Source organism: Simochromis diagramma, unplaced genomic scaffold, assembly GCF_900408965.1.
Source record: "Simochromis diagramma unplaced genomic scaffold, fSimDia1.1 OVJJ01000802.1, whole genome shotgun sequence".
Classification (NCBI taxonomy): Eukaryota; Metazoa; Chordata; class Actinopteri; order Cichliformes; family Cichlidae; genus Simochromis; species Simochromis diagramma.
The window spans coordinates 20,853,613-20,872,452 of NW_024387492.1; the positions used below are offsets into that span (position 1 = coordinate 20,853,613).

Below are 18,840 nucleotides of genomic sequence, written 5' to 3' on the forward strand. Positions count from 1 at the left end.
ATAAGTTTGCTTTTTACTATCTGCAATCATGTTTTGCTTCAAGGACTCTGAAAACACTGAAAATGTATTGAATGCCTACAATTACATTACAAAGGGGTGTAATTTTGGACCTTTGTGTGCTTTAGGGCTCGGCAGTATGCACGCCGAACTTTAATAAGTTTGATTTGAGACAATGATGGGTACTTTGAAAGCTTTTCATCTGGTGATCAAAGAGTTGCTTTCTGAGGGAGAGCCAGGCCTTGTCGATATTTAATCAAGGTCTGATCCTGAAAATTGATCTCATCTTCTGTCTCCGCTGGGCAAGAGATAAGCAGGCCACATGAGAGAGAGAGAGAGAGAGAGAGAGAGGCAATGACAGAAAAATAAAAACGAGGAGCTTTTGGGATATTTGGTTTTTAATAGATTTAGTTTGTTTTGGCTCTGTGTGTGTGTTCATGTAAAACAGGCTCCTGAACTGCAAAGGTTTCATTATGTACAAAGGAGCTACAGCAGGAAATGGGAAAATGAGAGAAAAGCGCTACAAATATTATTCTGTGATCATCATTCCTACTGTTATGTTATGTTATATGTTATTGTATGTTATGATTCAGTTGGTTGTTATGTTAATGTCAAATTTAATGACATGAAAAAAATCCTACAAAAGGGATTGATTGTGGCAGCATGTTGCAGATGAAGAAATATATCTATTAAATAAAATCTAGTTTAATGCATTTCACTGTTCATTATGTTTTCAATTCATTTTACATCTTCAGCCAAATCACTGCACACTGAATGTTAATTGAGTGGAGAAAAGGGTTAATTAAATGTTCGGGTGTGATATTTGTTTTGATATCCAGCCCGCACTTATCGTGCATTTTTGTTTACATGCGTTCAATTAACCGCTGATTGTGGTTCGTTTTTCCTCTCTATGTGAGGGCACTCTAAACACAATGACACCCAAGACTGCATTCATCTACATCCTTCATATGCCAAGCAGCACACACATGCTGTGTGTTATCTACATATCTGTTTCACATGCTGCTTTTTGCAAATGAAACAAAGGACTGGCTGAGAAGGGACTCATTCCTGTAGCTTTAGGACATTTTCTGTTGATCATATAATCATATATATTTTCAAGCTCAAGCTGTCATTCTAAATAATCTGGAGACAGGGGCATTTTTGAAGCGTTTTGTTGTTGTGGAAACATTATAGGCAGCATTGCACACTCATCACAGTTTTAAATCCCCGTTCTTATAGTCCAATAAAAATAAAATAATAAAATGTTTTTCTTAACTATTTTAGAATAAAAATGTAAAACACTAACAGAATTATAACTAGGAAGAATTTGGTGGATCCTTCATTCTTTACCTGATCAGTCTGTCTTCAAGACCAGTATGAAGGTTATACTAAATGGTATTTACCTATGATTTACACAGTGGTTTGAAGTATTATCTGCAGATAGTTTTGCTTGCTTTTGTAGTATTAGAAAGTAAATGATGCTATGAACCACAATTAGCATCGCAGTTCAACAGACTTTCTTTTTGTACAGTTTAAATGTAGAAATTTTCTTTAAGAAGGTCAAGTGTTAAATTTGTGTGTGAAATAAACCTCAGGGAGTTGTCTAATTACCCAATCGGTCCATCAGTCAGTCTGTAATCCAGCCAAGCAACCATCCTGCTCTGCTCAGCAGCCAGCACTCACTGCAAGAGTAGAAATGCCACTTCTAGATCAGCACCAGCTCAGCACTTTCTGATTCAGTGGTCCTAAAAAATGCACAGTAAAGAGTCCAGAACACTTCCTTTAGAACTGATCACTCAGGATTTATTAGGAGGAGGACGAGGCAGATTTATAGTCTCTGCCTCCTTCTGCAACTTTGCTGTTTTACGAAATCCTTCCTCCCACTCTGTTGGCTCTTTGTCACATACTTCTACCTGAATCATTATCCCTTTCATTTTGGGCTAAAGCATTTTCATAGATAAGGAAACCCACGTGTTTTTAGTATATAGAAATACCCAATACGTAAACATTATTTTAGATACAAACAGTCTGTATTTAAAATGTTTTTTTTATTGCTTGTTTGACAGGCAAATATATGTTTTTGTTTGTAATTGTGATTTCAACACATGCAGTCAAGTTAAATAGAAATTTCTCAGTGGACTCCGTGCAGTCCTGTAAAAAACTAAGTAGACTAACTACTAAGTATACCTTCTAGCACCAGTAACATGAAGTAATCATTTTCTATATGAGTTTTTTAGTGTTTGTTTTTGCACAATTTGGCCTTAAATTTTCAATCAGGTCAGGACTTTACTGGGCTATAGTAACACCAAATTCCTTACTTCTTCAGCCACTATGTCCTGTTGCATGATCCAGTTAGATTTGAGCTTTAGCAGAGGAGTTCATGGTCTGTTCAATGACTGCAAGGTGTTCAGGTTCAAGCCCGAAGTCATCACCCCTCCAGCACCATGCTTGACAGTTGGTATGAGGGGTTTATGTTGTTGTTTATGTTGATGTGATGTGTTTACTTTTTGCCAAATTTGGCATTAATCGTCATGAACTTTAAAATTTTATATGCAAACTGTAGGCCTGTATAGTGTAGGGTTTTTTTTTTTTTTGGTTTTGTTTTGTTTTTCTCAGTTTCTCTTAGGTTTGCACAGCTTTTCTGACCTTTGGGGAAATTTGCTGGACATTCACTCCTGTCAAGATTATGGGGTTGTGCTACCTCACTCCTAAACGCTACAGTAAAGCTGCCAAAACTCTTTATAGCAGGAGTCGGACTTGATGATCAATTAAACAGTTGCATTTGATTAGCTGCACATCGCTTCTACTTACCCTTTGAATTCATATGGAAGTAGTAAGGGTGTACTCACTGTATAGAGTCCATTGAAAACTCTTTCATGTGACTGTATCTCTAATAATGTTTCCATGTTGGTCTGTCTGTGGGCTGGAGTTGACACAAAGATGTGTGCCTAGTTCCCTAAAGTATTTTAGGCAGGCTTAAGCATAGCATTACTTTAAGCAGACCACAAAGAATCACTCAAGGGATCATGATAAGCTTGCCCACAGCTGCTCCACATCTGCAAGCCACTTTGGAACCCATATAGCTACTCCTTTTCATGCTGTTTCTGACTTAATCAATTGCATATATACCTGTTTTATTCTGAGCAGAGCCATAGTACCAGATATAAGTTCCTGCAGATGGAAAATTGTTTTTTGACTACAAGAATTTAACATTGCTGAATAAAGGGCATTTCCAAGATAAATGCATTTGATATCCGTATCAGCTCAGAATAATCTTTGACGAGACTTATCATGTAAATGATACTGTAACATTACAGATCATTAGTAATGAGATGCTATTCCATCTAGATACCATTCATTGCGTCTGTGAGGCATTAGATTAACACTGATGAGCTTATACATACAGCATCCTCTAAATAAACAGTCATAATGAGAATGTAATTAGTGAATATCAAAATAGATTTCTGCAAATTAGCGGGGACAAGACTTTATTTAATGTGGACAAACTAGCACTTTGATTTCAGACTAAGGCTGATAGATTCAGATGTATAGTGATAGATCAGCACTGATGAGACAGTATTTACTGGGTACAGATATATAGCATAATGCATCACTGGTGGCTAGACAGAACAGAACATATTGAGTGGCTGAATCAGGAATTCGTTCCAAGAGAGAGATTTCCTACAGATGGATTTAAGATGCAGTGAAAAGGGCAAAGTATACTGTTTTAAAAAAAAGATGCATCAGCATTTAATACCACATATTTTAATACTGTGTGGATGTACAAAATACTTTAAGAGATATTTGACATCCATAGGAAAAAATTTTCATTGCTGTCAGAGACCTTGATAGAGAAATAGGCTGGAGGAAGATGTGGATGAATGGAAAGATAGGTAGATTCAGAGGTGGGGGAAAAAAAGAGTGATGAATTACTCCAGCAAGCTAGAGGACAGAAGAGCCGGCTGTCAGCTAAGCAATCAGGCAGAGAGAGTTTGGAAGGAGGAGGGAGGTAACCAAGCTGAAGCATGAGAGAGAGGGAGAAAAGGTGAAAGCTCCACAGAGGAAAACAGGAGAATTTTGATGTAAGCAAAGCCTGATAGTAGTTAAAACTAACTAAACTAATTAACTTCTTAACTTCTAACTGTAGAAAAAATAATAGGTAACGGGAAACATTCTTCAGCTGATTTACAGTTCAAATATAACACAGACCCCATTCACATGAAGGAAAGAGTGGCAGTGTGTTTTTACTGTAACCAATGGAGCAGAAGAAATCGAGTTCCCAAAAGTTGAAAGCATCACTTCTCAGCTGTGTATAAAACCCTGAGCAGTAGAGAGGCGAGACAATCTAAAACCTGAAGGAGGTTTTGTATTTACTTCACATGTTCAGAAACACATTTCCTGGAGAGGTTTTAGTGCAGAAACAAGGATGGTTTAATGGTTTAATACCTGAAACTAAACAAGGCTTTTGAGAATTTTACAAAGTTAGTGGTCAAGGTGAAGTGTGGACTGAGTGTTTGTATCAATGAGTACGTACACCACAGACTGATATCTACGACTTTGATGTGGCTCAAGCTTTAGTTCTAATTTGGAATCTTCTTTTTTTGTTGTTACCAAATTATGTTTATTTTCTCACTAAATTTAAAGACATTTCTAGGTGAGAAGAGAGTTTTGAAGATGAATATAAGTCCTGCTTCACCATCTGCTGCATGTTTGTTGATAGTAATAATGGATTGGATTTATATAACGCTTTTCAAGGCACCCAAAGCGCTTTACAATGCCACTATTCATTCACTCTCACATTCACACACAGAATACAGAATAGTACAGAATACTTTGACCTTACAGAGACAGTGAGTGGGTCTAGGAAAGTACAGATGAGACCAAAATGATTATTCCCTTATGAAGTTTCAAATTTTTGTTCAGATTTTAGCAAAGAATGCACAAATCACTGGTGGGCAATAATGGACTTTAACTTTGTAATGCTCAAAACTTGTAAAATTAAGTTAAGACAGAGGATTATCTTCTACTTTACACACAGTAAAAAACTTAAGCAAGAGTTTGAGCTGTTGCTCGAAAGCATCATACCATAAACAAAAGAAATCAGAGGGGACTAAAAAAATCGTTAATGCTCATAAAGCAGGAGATGGATATGCAAAGCTTTCCCAGGGTTAAGGTACAAGGACTGGAGTGAGAAGTATTATCAATAAATTTAGGAACACTTTCAAGCCAGATTGAAGTATGCTAAGGACAATCTGGAGAAAGATTATGCATACCAGAAGAGCGTCCTTTGGTCCGATGGGACGAAAGCAGAACTCTTTGGCCATCAAGACTGCTTATGTTTGGAGAAAGAAGAGAGAAGCATACAACACTAAAACCACTGTCCCCATAGTGAAACACAGTGTTGGGAGTGTTATGCTTTGGGGATGCATCATTGCATCTGGAACTGGGAATCTTGTTAAGGCAGAAGGAATCGTGATAACAGAAGGATATGTAAAGATTTTGAAAGACAACCTCAAACTGTCATCAGCAAAACTGGGTCTGGATCGGCACTTTTTCTTCCAGTATGACAACAACCCAAAGCATACATTGCTCCTGATTAGCTACGAAGGGGCATAAACAAAGCCTTTACTTGATCCCACTGCAAATCTTTGGGGTGAACTGAAGACCAAGGTCCAAGCAGAGAAGAATAGACTAGTATTGCTCAGGTAACCTGTGTAATACTTGTTGAAAGTACAACAAATAACTGCAGGCTGTTATCCAACAGTCATTCTGTCATAACTCAACCCAGAGCTTCGGACAGGGTGTAATATAGGAAGGTTAGGGGTGGGACATGAAAACAAAGAGCTGACATGATCAAAGACTCAAACTATTATGTCCGGCGTGGCAGATGTGTGGAGTTGTAGATTAGGACCCAAGATGCAGCTTTTGACGAGAGTGAACTTTATTAAGTAAGAAGGAATAAAAACAAACAGAAACGGCGAGACGGGAATAAACTAAACCGGAACAACTAACGAAACAAACCTAGAACCAAACCCAGAGACGTAGGGAGACACGGAGAGACAATGGAGGCAGATACGCAGACGAACCAGCAACACACACGAAAAAACATAGGGCTTAAATACACATAGGGCAATCAGGAAATGGGAAACAGGAGGGAGGCATGGCTGGGAGTAATTGGACATAACAAGACAAGGGGAGTGAAATACAGGGTGGGCCATTTATATGGATACACCGTAATAACATGGGAATGGTTGGTGATATTAAAGTCCTGTTTGTGGCACATTAGTATGTGTGAGGGGGCAAACTCCTCAAGATGGGTGGTGACCACGGTGGCCATTTAGAAGTCGGCCATCTTGGATACAAGTTTTGTTTTTTCAATAGGAAGAGGGCCATGTGACACATCAAACTTATTGGTAATGTGAAGTTAACAAACAAAACCACCGCTATTGGTCTGACACTAACCCACATTGGATGGATCCCTCCAAGACTGTTGGAACAACAAAAGTGATGGTTTGGTGTGGTATATGGGGTACAACGACAGTGGGTCCATTCTTCATCAATGGAAACCTCAAGGCCACTGGATATTTGGAATTGCTACATGATGATGTGTTTCCCTCTTTATGCACTGAAGCTGGCACGTTCCCTGAGTTTTTCCAGCAAGATGGTGCACCACCACATTATGGGTGCCAGGTCCGAGCATTCCTAGATGAACAGTTTCCTGGAAAGTGGATTGGTCATCGTGGGCCAGTTAATTGGCCCCCAAGGTCTCCTGATCTGACCCCGTAGACTTTTATCTTTGGGGTCATCTGAAGGCAATTGTCTATGGTGTGAAGATACGAGATGTGCAGCACCTGAAACTACGGATAGTGGATGCCTGTGCTGGCATTTCTCCTGCGGTGTTGCTATCAGTGTGTGAAGAGTGGGAGAAGAGGGTTGCATTGACAATCCAACACAATGGGCAGCACATTGAACACATTTTACAAGTGGTCAGAAACTTGTAAATAACTCATGAAAGAATTAAGTTACGTTGAAACCAAGCACACCATTGTTTTTCTTGTGACATTACCAATAAGTTTGATGTATCACATGGCCCTCTTCCTATTGAGAAAACAAAAGTTGTATCCAAGATGGCCGACTTCTAAATGGCCACCATGGTCACCACCCATCTTGAGGAGTTTGCCCCCTCACATATACTAATATGCCACAGGACTTTAATATAACCATCCATGCCCATGTTATTACGGTGTATCCATATAAATGGCCCACCCTGTAAAAACACTGACAAAAGACACGAACCTTCAAAATAAAACAGGAAACACACTTAACACAGACTGGGGGACACAGAACATAGGACCATGAAACGTGAAACAGGAGAGTACAAAAACCCAAAATAAACAAAACCACAAAATAATAATAAACTTAACATAAACACGGAGTCACAGACTCCGGACCATGACACAAACAGTCTTTGGACCTAAATTTCTCCAGACATTACCTGATCAGTGAAGTCATTAGCAAACAGGATGTGCATTCTGTTTAGCCTGATAATCAATCTTCTGTAATGTGCTGATGAAATAGCAACAGAATGTCTTTTTGCTTATACGCTGACAATACAAAATGGCGCCGGTGAGGTCGGCTGCCGTGCTGGATGCTCTGCCCCAACTTCTCCTCTTTTTGCAGTTTTTCGTCACTTTTTGCTATATCTGCCATAATCTTGCATGGGCATCATGCAAAATACACAAATTCGCTACAGTAGAGACAATTTGGTTTCTATTGGTCTACAATACACGAACATTTCACCATGTTTAACTCCGGACCCAACCTGGCCAAAGGAGATCCTGAGAGAGAACAAAGGACGCGACCCTAAGCGACGGCCTCAAGGTAAACAAGCCGGCATCAGGAACAGGCTACGGGCTCGCGCACACCGCGCACCCATGCCCAGTATCCTGCTAGCCAATTTTAAATCCATCGAGAACAAGCTTGATGACCTCAGAGCCAGAATCAAGTTCCAGAGAGACATTCGGGACTGCAACCTCCTCTACTTCACCAAGACTTGGCTGAACCCAGCGATACCAGACCACGCCGTGCAGCCGACGGGATTCTTTTCGGTTTACCACATGGACAGGACAATGGAGTCGGGGAAGAAGAGAGGTGGTGGAGTGTGTTTGATGGTGAACAACAGATGGTGCGACAGCACAAACATCTCCCCACTCACACGCTCTTGCTCGCCCAATCTGGAACTTTTGATCGTTAAATGTCGCCCTTTCTATCTCCCTCGGGAATTCACTGCGGTCATTGCCTGCACTGTTTACATTCCGCCTCACGCGGACTCGGACACTGCCTTATGTGAGCTACATGCGGCTCTCACACATCAACAAACACTTCACCAAGATGCCGCACTCATTGTTATGGGAGATTTTAACAGAGTGAATCTCAAGCGGACATTTCACAACCTTCACCAGCACATCAACTGCCCCACCCGGGGCACTAGGACATTAGACCACTGCTACACCCCGTTCAAGAACTCTTACAAGGCTCAGCCCCTGCCAGCATTTGGTAAATAGGACCATGCCGCCATCTTCCTCATGCCTGCTTACAAACAAAGGCTAAAGCAGCAACCACCAATCAGGAGGGAGGTCGCTTGCTGGACGGACCAATCAGTGGCCGCGCTGCAGGACGCACTGGATGACGCAGACTGGGACATGTTTCGGCACAGCTCTGATGACATCAACATGTTTACGGAAGCGGTTGTGGGATTTATCGGGAAACTAGCGGATGACACAGCAGAAAGAACTATCATCCGAACGTTTCCCAACCAGAAGCCGTGGGTGGATAAAAACATCTGCGACGCTCTGAGATCACGCACCGCTGCCTGCAATGAAGGGCTCGTCTCCGGTAATATGGACCTATACAAGGCTGCGTCTTACAACGTGCGCAGTGCGGTCAGAAAGGCAAAGCAGAGCTACGGGGAAAAACTAGAGTCACAGCTACGACAGTGCGACTCTAGGAGCCTGTGGAAAGGACTGCGGACTATAATGGACTATAAACGACCAGCTTCTTCAATGATGAATGCCGATGCTTCACTGGCTGATGAGCTGAACACGTTTTATGCTCGCTTCGATGCCGCAGCAATTAAAACAACAAATGGCTGCGCGCGCTCGGAGTGCACCAGTGAAGAAAATGCATTCATCATCACAGAGCATGCCGTGAGGAACACCTTCAGGAGGGTGAACACCAGGAAGGCAGCAGGACCAGATGCAATCCCTGGCCGGGTCCTGAGAGCCTGCGCTGACCAGCTAGCACCGGTGTTCACGGAGATCTTCAACCTCTCCCTGGCCCAAGCTGTGGTTCCCACGTGCTTCAAACAGTCCATTATTGTTCCTGTTCCAAAGAAACAACAGCCCGCTTGCCACAATGACTACCGTCCAGTAGCACTGACTTCAATTGTGGTGAAGTGTTTTGAAAGACTGATGAGAGATCACATCACTTCTTCACTTCCTGCCACCATCGACTCACTTCAGTTTGCTTACCGGACTAATCGTTCCACAGACGATGCCATATCTCACCTGCTCCACACATCCCTGAGTCACCTGAACACTGGCAGAAGGAGTTCAGCATTCAACACAATAATTCCCTCTAAGCTTTTCACCAAGTTGACGGATCTAGGACTCAGCTCATCACTGTGTCAGTGGATCCTCAACTTCCTCACAGACAGACCCCAATCAGTGAGGGTGGGAAAACAAGTCTCCCCCTCCATCTCACTCAGCACTGGAGCACCTCAGGGCTGTGTTTTAAGCCCCCTGCTGTACTCACTGTACACTTATGACTGTGTAACCACATCAGACACCACCTCCATTGTCAAGTTTGCTGACGACACTGCTGTTGTGGGCCTGATCTCCGACAACATCGAGACGGCCTACCTGGAGGAGATTAGGAACCTGGAGACCTGGTGCCAGGAGAATAACCTCCTCCTAAACATCAGTAAGACTAAGGAGCTGATCGTGGACTTCACTACAAAGCAGGCGAGGAATTACAAACCCCTCATCATCAGTGGCACGCCAGTGGAGAGAGTGGACAGTTTCCGATACCTGGGTGTCCACATCACTCAGGACCTGTCATGGTCCTGCCACATCAACACCCTGGTTAAGAAAGCCCGTCAGCGTCTCTTCTTCCTCAGAAGACTTAGAGACTTCCATCTGCCACTGAAGGTGCTCAAGAACTTCTACTCCTGCACCATCGAGAGCGTCCTGACGGCAAACATCTGCACCTGGTTTGGGAACAGCACCAAGCAGGACAGACGAGATCTGCAAAGAGTGGTGCGCTCAGCCGAACGCATCATTCAATCAGAGCTCTCTGACCTGCTGTCCATCTACACCGAGCGATGCAAGACCAAAGCTAGGAAGATTATGATGGACCTCTCCCATCCCAACAATGGACTCTTCTCACTGTTGAGGTCTGGGAAGCGCCTCCGCTCCCTTAAGGCCAAAACAGAGAGAATGAGGAGGAGCTTCTTCCCCCAGGCTATTCGGGCCCTGAACCAGGTGTAGGACTGGACTCTCACACACATCACATCACCACACGCACCACCACACATTTCCTATAATCCTATAATTCCTATAATTTATAATCTTTATAATCTTTATAATCTCTTCTGCTATTTGCACATTCTTTACTGTAAATTCCTAAGTTAATTTGTAAATTTTGTAGTAACCTCTAAATTGTAAATATTGTAAAACCTTTTTTTCTGTCATTTAATGGTCGGGCATTGTACAGCTACAAGCATTTCACCCCCATGTCATACTGTGTATGGTTGTGTGTGTGACAAATAAAATTTGAATTTGAAATTTGAATTTATTAAATATCTCTTCTTGCTTAACATTGTTTTCATTTTGTTGTTTCACAGATACGTATTTCAGAGGAAGCTTTTATCACTTTTATTCAAAGTGCCTCGCTCTACGCTGAGAGCATGAACGCTCTCAGCCTCTATACATGGCTCCTGTGGGAATTGAACCCCCCTGGCAGTCATACAGTAGCACCCATTTAAGATCAGTGCTATCACTGCCAGAGAGTGGGGTTAAATTCCCACGGGGCCCCACACCTGCCACTCTTTAAAAATGCATGCTCTTAAGGCACTTTGGATGAAAGCACCCTCCAAATGGCGGCTGTAGGTAATGAAAATTTTTCAAAAAATTCTCAGCTAAAACTGATATATAGAGTGTTGGAAATGAGCGGCGCAGATATAGAGCTGCTATTCTGTGGCAGCCGACTGCGGTATTGTCAGCGGTGATAATATTTTCTGTGAGCTGAAGATAGCTTCTCCCTCAGCACGCCTGAGGGGAGGTTAAGCCTCATAGCTAGTGGCCTGTGAACCAGAGAATGGGAACTCCTGTGTGTGTGTGGGTCTGTGTGTGTCTGTGTGTGTTTGCGTAGATGGAAGCTAGTGAGAGGAATTGGAGGTTGTGAAAGGGAGAAGAAAAGTTGTAGCGAGAGAAGGAAAAGAGATTTGTGTCCTTTCATTCATATCTGTTTCATAGATAGATGCATAGATGGATACAGGGTGATTTAATGGGAACTAATGCGATAAATGCACTATTTTCTTTCTACTTGATCACCTCATCTCACCGTCTTTATTTTCCCCTCCATCTTGATTCCACTTGTCTCTCCCTCTTTCATTTATTTTCCTGCTCCACACCTTTCCTTCTCCTCCCCCTCTTCTCCATCTCATCCATCAATCCATTCATCCATCTCTCCTGATCGGCCCTCAGCCCACAGAGAGAGAGCAAGAGAGAGTTTGCATCAGGGTTATTTGTCTCCCTTACTATCCTGCCATATCTCTCCCTGACCCCCTCTCTCTCTTTCCCCCCTCCCTCATTATATTTTATCTTGCCCCACCTCTCCTACCCTCTACCTCCAAGCATCCATAACTCCTCCTGATGGGGTCCAGTGCCCCAGAGACACAGGTTCTCTCCACTCCTCCTCCCTCTACATTACCAACCTTTCCTCCATCCATCCCTCACTAGTCTCTTGCTAATTTTCACCTCTGCCATTCTTCTCCATACACAGTACCTCCCTGTTTTTAGTCTCAATCAAGTGACAACCCTCCTACTCATTTCCTCCTCCTTCCCCCCATTTTTCTTTCCTCTATCTATCCTTTTTTACCTGTCAATTCAGTTTGATTTCCTTTTTTCCCTCCTTTATGCTTGCTCACCCCTCCTTTAGCTCTTTTCTTCCCTCGTCTCCCTTTAATTTTCACATTTAAACTTTCTCACCCTTTTCCCCACTTACTCCCCCTTCCCATTCCTGCTCTCTCTTCATCCTCGTATCTTTCCGCCCCTGCCTGTATCTCTTTCTCATATTCATCCTTTGGAACAGGATAAATATGAAGAAGGAACAGATCTCTTTCCTTTCTCATTCCATTTCACCTTTTTTCTGTCTCATTTGGTTCCTTTCTTCTCACCTTTCCTTCTTTTCCCCTTTTCATTTACACTCTTCAGTCTCTCCCTATTGCTTTTTTAATATTTTGTTTTATCTTTCCTTTCTTCCTCTGCCCCGTTCCCTCAACCGTGATCCTCAGCCATCGATTTTCTACTTGTTCATCTTTCATGTACTTTCTTGTACCTTTTTACCTTCACTCCCTGTCTTCCCCTTACCATACTTCTGTTCTTCTCTTCTTCCTCCCTGATTTTTCTCTTTTCATTTCTTTCACTTTTCTATCCTCTTTTTTTATCTACTCCATCCTCTCATTTCTTCACTCCCTGTCCCACATTCATTCATCCCGCCTTTTCTCCCTTTTTTTTACACTTCTCCAGAGGACATGATGAATGCAGAGGCTATTGAACGGTAGAAATAATGAAATAAAATGGAGCAGAAACCCACCCAGAACAAAACACATTTTCTCATTTTCTTCCAGTAAAAGTTATGAATTTTTTATGTTTCAATCTTCCTCTTTAATGAAATAGTTTTTTTAGAGGCGACACGTCATACATTTTCATAACAGGAATTTGGGCTGACATTTTCAATATGTTGTTTCGTATGGCGTGTGCTGCGTACATAATGGATTCATGAGCACCTGAGTGTGTGTTTGCATCACTGCAGGTTGGCATTTACTTGTCAGCTTTTGCCATGCATTTATGCATTTGTTTTGAATGCTTATTTATGTTTGTGCAAACTGACTAATATTTTAAATCACTTTTTTTTTTGTCTTCTCTCCAGTGTTTTAAACAGGACCCCGGTTCATCTCATCTATGAGATCATTCTGGTGGACGACTTCAGTGACAACGGTGAGCTGCAGCTGGACACACACATTCATATACACACTGCAAATATACACATGCCTGGTTTCTTCCAGGTCAGAGATAACAAAGATGAGACCTACAAAACAGGTCACAGGGAGGAATGTGTCCACAGCAGCTGGGTCCACAGCTTCAGGATTAAAATGGAGTTAAAAAAAAAAGAGAAGAAACTCCGTTCTGGGTCAGAAAGGAGACCCGTTCACAGTGTGAACACTATCTCGTCCACAGATGTGCCCAGTCCATCTCCAGAGGTTCAAAAGGTCCTAGTGGACTATATCAAACAGACCGGAAAACGTTTATTTAGATTAAGAGATTTTGATTCATCAGACTCTAAGGATATTTATCAGCCACAACGGCTTGCCATTGTTTTCTCTTTGTAACTAGAACAAGAATTCACAAGTAACATTGTTTTTATATCTGTCTGTGGACAGATTTTTAAGGAATAGGCTTTAGTGGCTGAGTGGTTGCTGGCTGTCGTCGTTGTTGCTTTGGTCACTAGCAGATTGCCCAAAGTTTGTTAAAAGACAATATCATGCCCTCAAACCACCAAGCAGTTGTAACATTCAAAAAATAAAAAGAAATTTGATTCAAAACAGAAAGTGAGTGTGTTCACCTTCAAAGTAAAAGATGTGCCTCACCTCTGATACCACCCCATTTAAAAACGTGCAACTTTTACTTTGAAGGCAAAGGTCTCTGATTCTGCTTTGCATCACACTCTTTACAGTTTCACTACTGCTTGGCAAGTGGTTGGAGAGTGTTTGCAGATAATTTGGCGTCTTTGAAACAAACTACCACCATTTAGTGACAAGCAATAGCAACAGCAGGCAACTTCTAGCAATCCCTCACGACCCTTATTCACAATAGATCATAGAAAAATCATTATCATATTATATATATCAAATATTAAAGGTTTAAACTGTGCCATTTAAAAAAAAACAAATAAGCCCATTTTGAATTTGATGAAAGCAACACATCTAAAAAAAGTTAGAACAAGGCCATGTTTACAGCATCCCCTCTTCTCGTAGGTCGTGGATGGAGTAATATAGTCAACAAATGAACAAATCCAATGAAAAGTCCAAAATCAACTATGATTTGATCCACATAAGTATTGTTTGTGTGTATTGGGCACCTAATATATTTTGCTCTGTTTATACCATTGAGTTAGCTCTTTCTCCCTTAAATTGGGACTAACTGGATGGTTGGAGCTTCAGTCTCCAGCTTTTCCATTAGCAAGGTTGAAATGCCAGATATTGATATTGCCCCCCTGCACCCGTGTATCTATGTGTGATATTGAAAACTAATTTTTATTTTTAATTAATGCATATGAGTCCTGCTGCTGCCCCAAATACATGCTAGAGTACCAAATGGAAATTAATCAACAAAATATATAGTGTCATATGATGTTTTATGTATTTGATTACCAAGAAATGATAGTATTGAGGTTTTTTTTAGTAACTGTAATTTGATAATCCTTAAAATAAAATAGTAGTGAGTGTCTGAGTTTGGGGCGATCGTGGCTCAAGAGTTGGGAGTTCGCCTTGTAATCGGAAGGTTGCCGGTTCGAGCCCCGGCTCGGACAGTCTCGGTCGTTGTGTCCTTGGGCAAGACACTTCCCCTACCGCCTACTGGTGTTGGCCAGAAGGGCCGATGGCGCGATATGGCAGCCTCGCTTCTGTCAGTCTGCTCCAGGGCAGCTGTGGCTACAACTGTAGCTTGCCTCCACCAGTGTGTGAATGGGGGGACTAGTAAAAGCGCTATACAAATACAGGCCATTTACTCATCTCATCTAGGGTAAGAGCCAAGTATGACAGTATTGCAGACACTGGAATCTAATGTAGTTCAAGCAGTTACTTAGACAAGTCTGGACTACTAAGCCTAAGCTTAAAACTCTACTCTCAAAGTCCTGTTTGTTGATTTAATTTATGAAGTAATTTAAGGTGGCATTTTTAAAGTGTGGACAAAATGCATGATGTCCATTAATTGGCATCCTATAAATTAAAAACATGGTTAATCACACAGAAAGAAGTGAGTCTATGGAAAATTTGTTTATCAAAAACCATGATTTGAATCCTTTATATTGCCTATATACTCACAAAGTGATGTCGCAGAGATGTCCTTTAAAAGTTCCTCTTCAAAATAAAACCAGCCTCACTAAAATAAAAACAAACCATTTATAATGCAAGTGGTCTTTTAAACTTATTAAACACAGTGTACTCCTTTTAAAAGGAATTCCAACATTTTTCTAAATACTAAATACTATTATTATTTTACATTTTAACATTGATTTCAACAGTTTTAGCCTGGTTACAAAAAAAAGTTGATTAATTAAAATAAATAAACCAGTTAAAAAATGTCAAATAAAAAAAAAATCAATAAGCTAACACGTGAGAAATTGTGTTTGTTTATAAACAATCTGTATTCACGTGTCATGTTGATAACAACAATGTTGATATTTGTAAATAAAAAAAATCGTACATTACTTAACCATGTAAGCTCCCTGCACCTGTTATAGACGTTCACATGACGTCCCAAAAAATGATCCAGTCTGAAATGTTGAACATCATAGGTTGGGTTGGGTCATGGTTGGACGTCCAAATTGTGGACCAAGTCGGATGTTTTATAGATGTCCAGAATTGGTCATGGACCAACGAACCCAGTGTAGAAATGTGTACGTCTATGTGATGTCCAATGTTTAATACAATATCTAAATGGCCCCTGGTCCTATAAATCAGTTTGATTTGCGTAATTAAAAGTGAGATGATCAGAGTATTTATGTAGGGACCTATTTTTGCTACTGTTCCCCTAAAGATTAAAAATTAAATTGCTCATTAAGCAAAAGGGTTATTCAAAGTAATATATCAATCACTGGATCATTATTGGTGTCAAATGAATATGCAGCCACAGTTTAATGCTTTAGCTGGTCATAGTGGAGTTAATTATAACTACTAGGGGTAGTAAAATGGTTTAATATTCCAGGATCATATGATTTGTTTTTAATAGAAGCATAGTGGAATAAAAACTACAGTATGTCCAAGAGCAGAATATAATGGAAGTCAAATATAAATAGCTTCAAAATGTTACTGCAGACCTAGTGAGATAGTATGTTAAGAGGTGCAGTCGTTTGTAGTTTTCAGTTTTCTGTCCACTCCTGCTAGGAAATAAATTCTGGCCAGCAGACTTTGATATGATCAGAAAAAGTGTCTGCACTTTGGTTTTTATGGTCAGGGAGTAAAGCAGTGATAAGGAAAGCACAAATATACAGGCAACTGAACACTACATGGTTTACATTGGAAACAGCAGCTTCAGGAGAAGCTAAAGCTGCCTGATAAGATTTGATTTGTTCCTGCAGCTTTCTCCAGTTTCACCGACACACAGTTTATTCTTAAAGGCTGCTCAACTGCTTCAAGTGTAGTTATGTTCCTCACTATAATTTTAAGTCACAATTAAAGAATTTTTTAAGAAAATGATAGAGGCACCAACAAAAAACTTGTGTTTAGGTGTTTTTTTCCCTCTTCAGGCTTAATGAGCACGTAGCAGAGAAAATAACCACAGTGAGTGCTTCAGCGTCCCTCTTAAATTTGAATAAGATCAAAATCAGCGCAGGGAGATTTTTCACTTAACGATATGTGGCAGCTGAGTGTTTTGAAGATCAACTTGTCAAATTGCAATTCCAGCCAGTTTTCCCAAAAACATCTTAAGGATAGGATGATAGTAAAATTCTGTGAACTTTCTGAAATCCAAGAGCCATTTCCCCAAAGCATCGTAATTTCAGATGTTCTTAGGAATTCAATTACATTAACGACTTTCTAACCATTTACTGACAGCTAAGAGTCTCTTTAAAAAGCCCTGTGATATTGTTGGTTTTTCATTTTAATTTTTTTTATTTAGGCTATATGCATCACAGTACATGTTATGCATCTTTGTTACAAGTTTAGTAACCCGTAGCCAAGCCTAAATCTTAATGCATGCCTTGAGCAGCAGGATGTAATATAATGCTAACATGCCTTGAGCAGTAGCTAGATTAATTGAAGGTTTCTTATATTCTTCTTATATTTTCTTAATTCCATTATCATTAATCAAAGCAATCCAGAAGCTAAACCAATTTTCATGTTGTCTCTACATTATTACATTTCATAATGAACATGGGCAGATACAAAATATTTCACAGTATTTTTAAAACATTTAAGAAAGAAGTCTACAGAACATCTATATTCAAATGCTCAACATGCAATGTGTGCATTTGTTTGCAATGTTAGGAAACACTGTAAATAAAAGATGGCTTTAGCTATCACCCATTGTATGTTTTGAGACTGACAAGTCTCAAAAGACTGACTGAATGACAAGTGACGGGCCAACCATGACACCGAGGACACTGTATGCCCACTTTAACATGCTTTTTGATAATTTGTGCTATAATTTACTTAAAACTGTGTTTTCTGATTCATCACACTGCACTGGGGGACTTTAGCCTGTTTGACTGGTCAATTACAAACCAAACAGCAAATAGAAACAAAAAGGTTGTTTTAAACATGGAGGTTAAAACATGAACCCCAAACCCGTACAACCTTTGTAGAACAGGCTTTGTGTCTCAGTAATAACTCATGATTTTCCAATGTTTTTTCAACATGCAATTGTTAAAACATTTTTCTAACTCACCAATCTGAGAGCGACAGAAGTGAAAACTTGAGTGATGAAGGTTAAATAACAGCAGATTTAGACTATAAAGACATGATTGGGGTAGGTGAGGCAACAGTGAATAGATGCAATCAGCAGTGGAGACAGATACATGCCAGTAAACAACCACAGATGGATGTGCAAATCAACTACCGACAGATAATCAGTGTTAATAATACTGCATATACACTTATACAACCATATCACCAGTGCATATGCATGCTGATATACATAGCCAAAGAGAAAACAACTTTTCCAGCCGCCCACACAGGTGTGAGTCAATAAGTTTAATGCCTTGCCTTTGCTTATTTGCGGTGATTTGTTTTAGGATATTTCACCTATCATAAACAACTTTTCCTCAAGCACATCAACTTAATGTTTCTGTCTTGTTCTCTGTTCCTATGTTGAGGCAGTTCTCTAGATTATAAACTCTCATAAAAATCTTCTTCTTGATGTACTAAAGTTGATACATTTATAATATCACTTCTATTTAAAAATAATAATAATTATCCAATAATTTATGGTACTACCACCTAACCTCTTGCACTTTTAGCTTTCTCCTCTTTCATTCAAGAACTATTGTTGCCATATGTTTCCACAGAGAGCTGTCCTATAAATCTATATATCTATCTATGTGTGTTCTTTGCTTATCTCGACAACTGTTCATCCGATCTGCTTTAAACTGTGCACCAAAGAGATTTCTTTTTCTTCTGGCAGCTAAAAAATGCCAGCTGCGAGTGCTTGAGAGCAATCTGAAGATGAAGTATTTCTTTCGTTGCTATGATACAGAATATCCAAGGAAGTAATATCTTGTAAAAACCGTGACTCTAGATGACTTTTGTTTACCTGCTATACCCACTGCAAACTAAATCGTCCT

General features: G+C 40.4%; 1 protein-coding gene across 1 annotated transcript in view; it reads left to right on the forward strand.

The window, feature by feature from the left end:
- galnt14 (UDP-N-acetyl-alpha-D-galactosamine:polypeptide N-acetylgalactosaminyltransferase 14 (GalNAc-T14)) overlaps nucleotides 1-18,840 on the forward strand; it is a 215,375-nt gene that overhangs the window by 118,322 nt on the left and 78,213 nt on the right. The window contains exon 4 of the mRNA XM_040017048.1: nucleotides 13,210-13,277. Within this exon, the coding sequence (XP_039872982.1) occupies nucleotides 13,210-13,277 (68 nt within the window). The remainder of the gene's footprint in view (nucleotides 1-13,209; nucleotides 13,278-18,840) is intronic.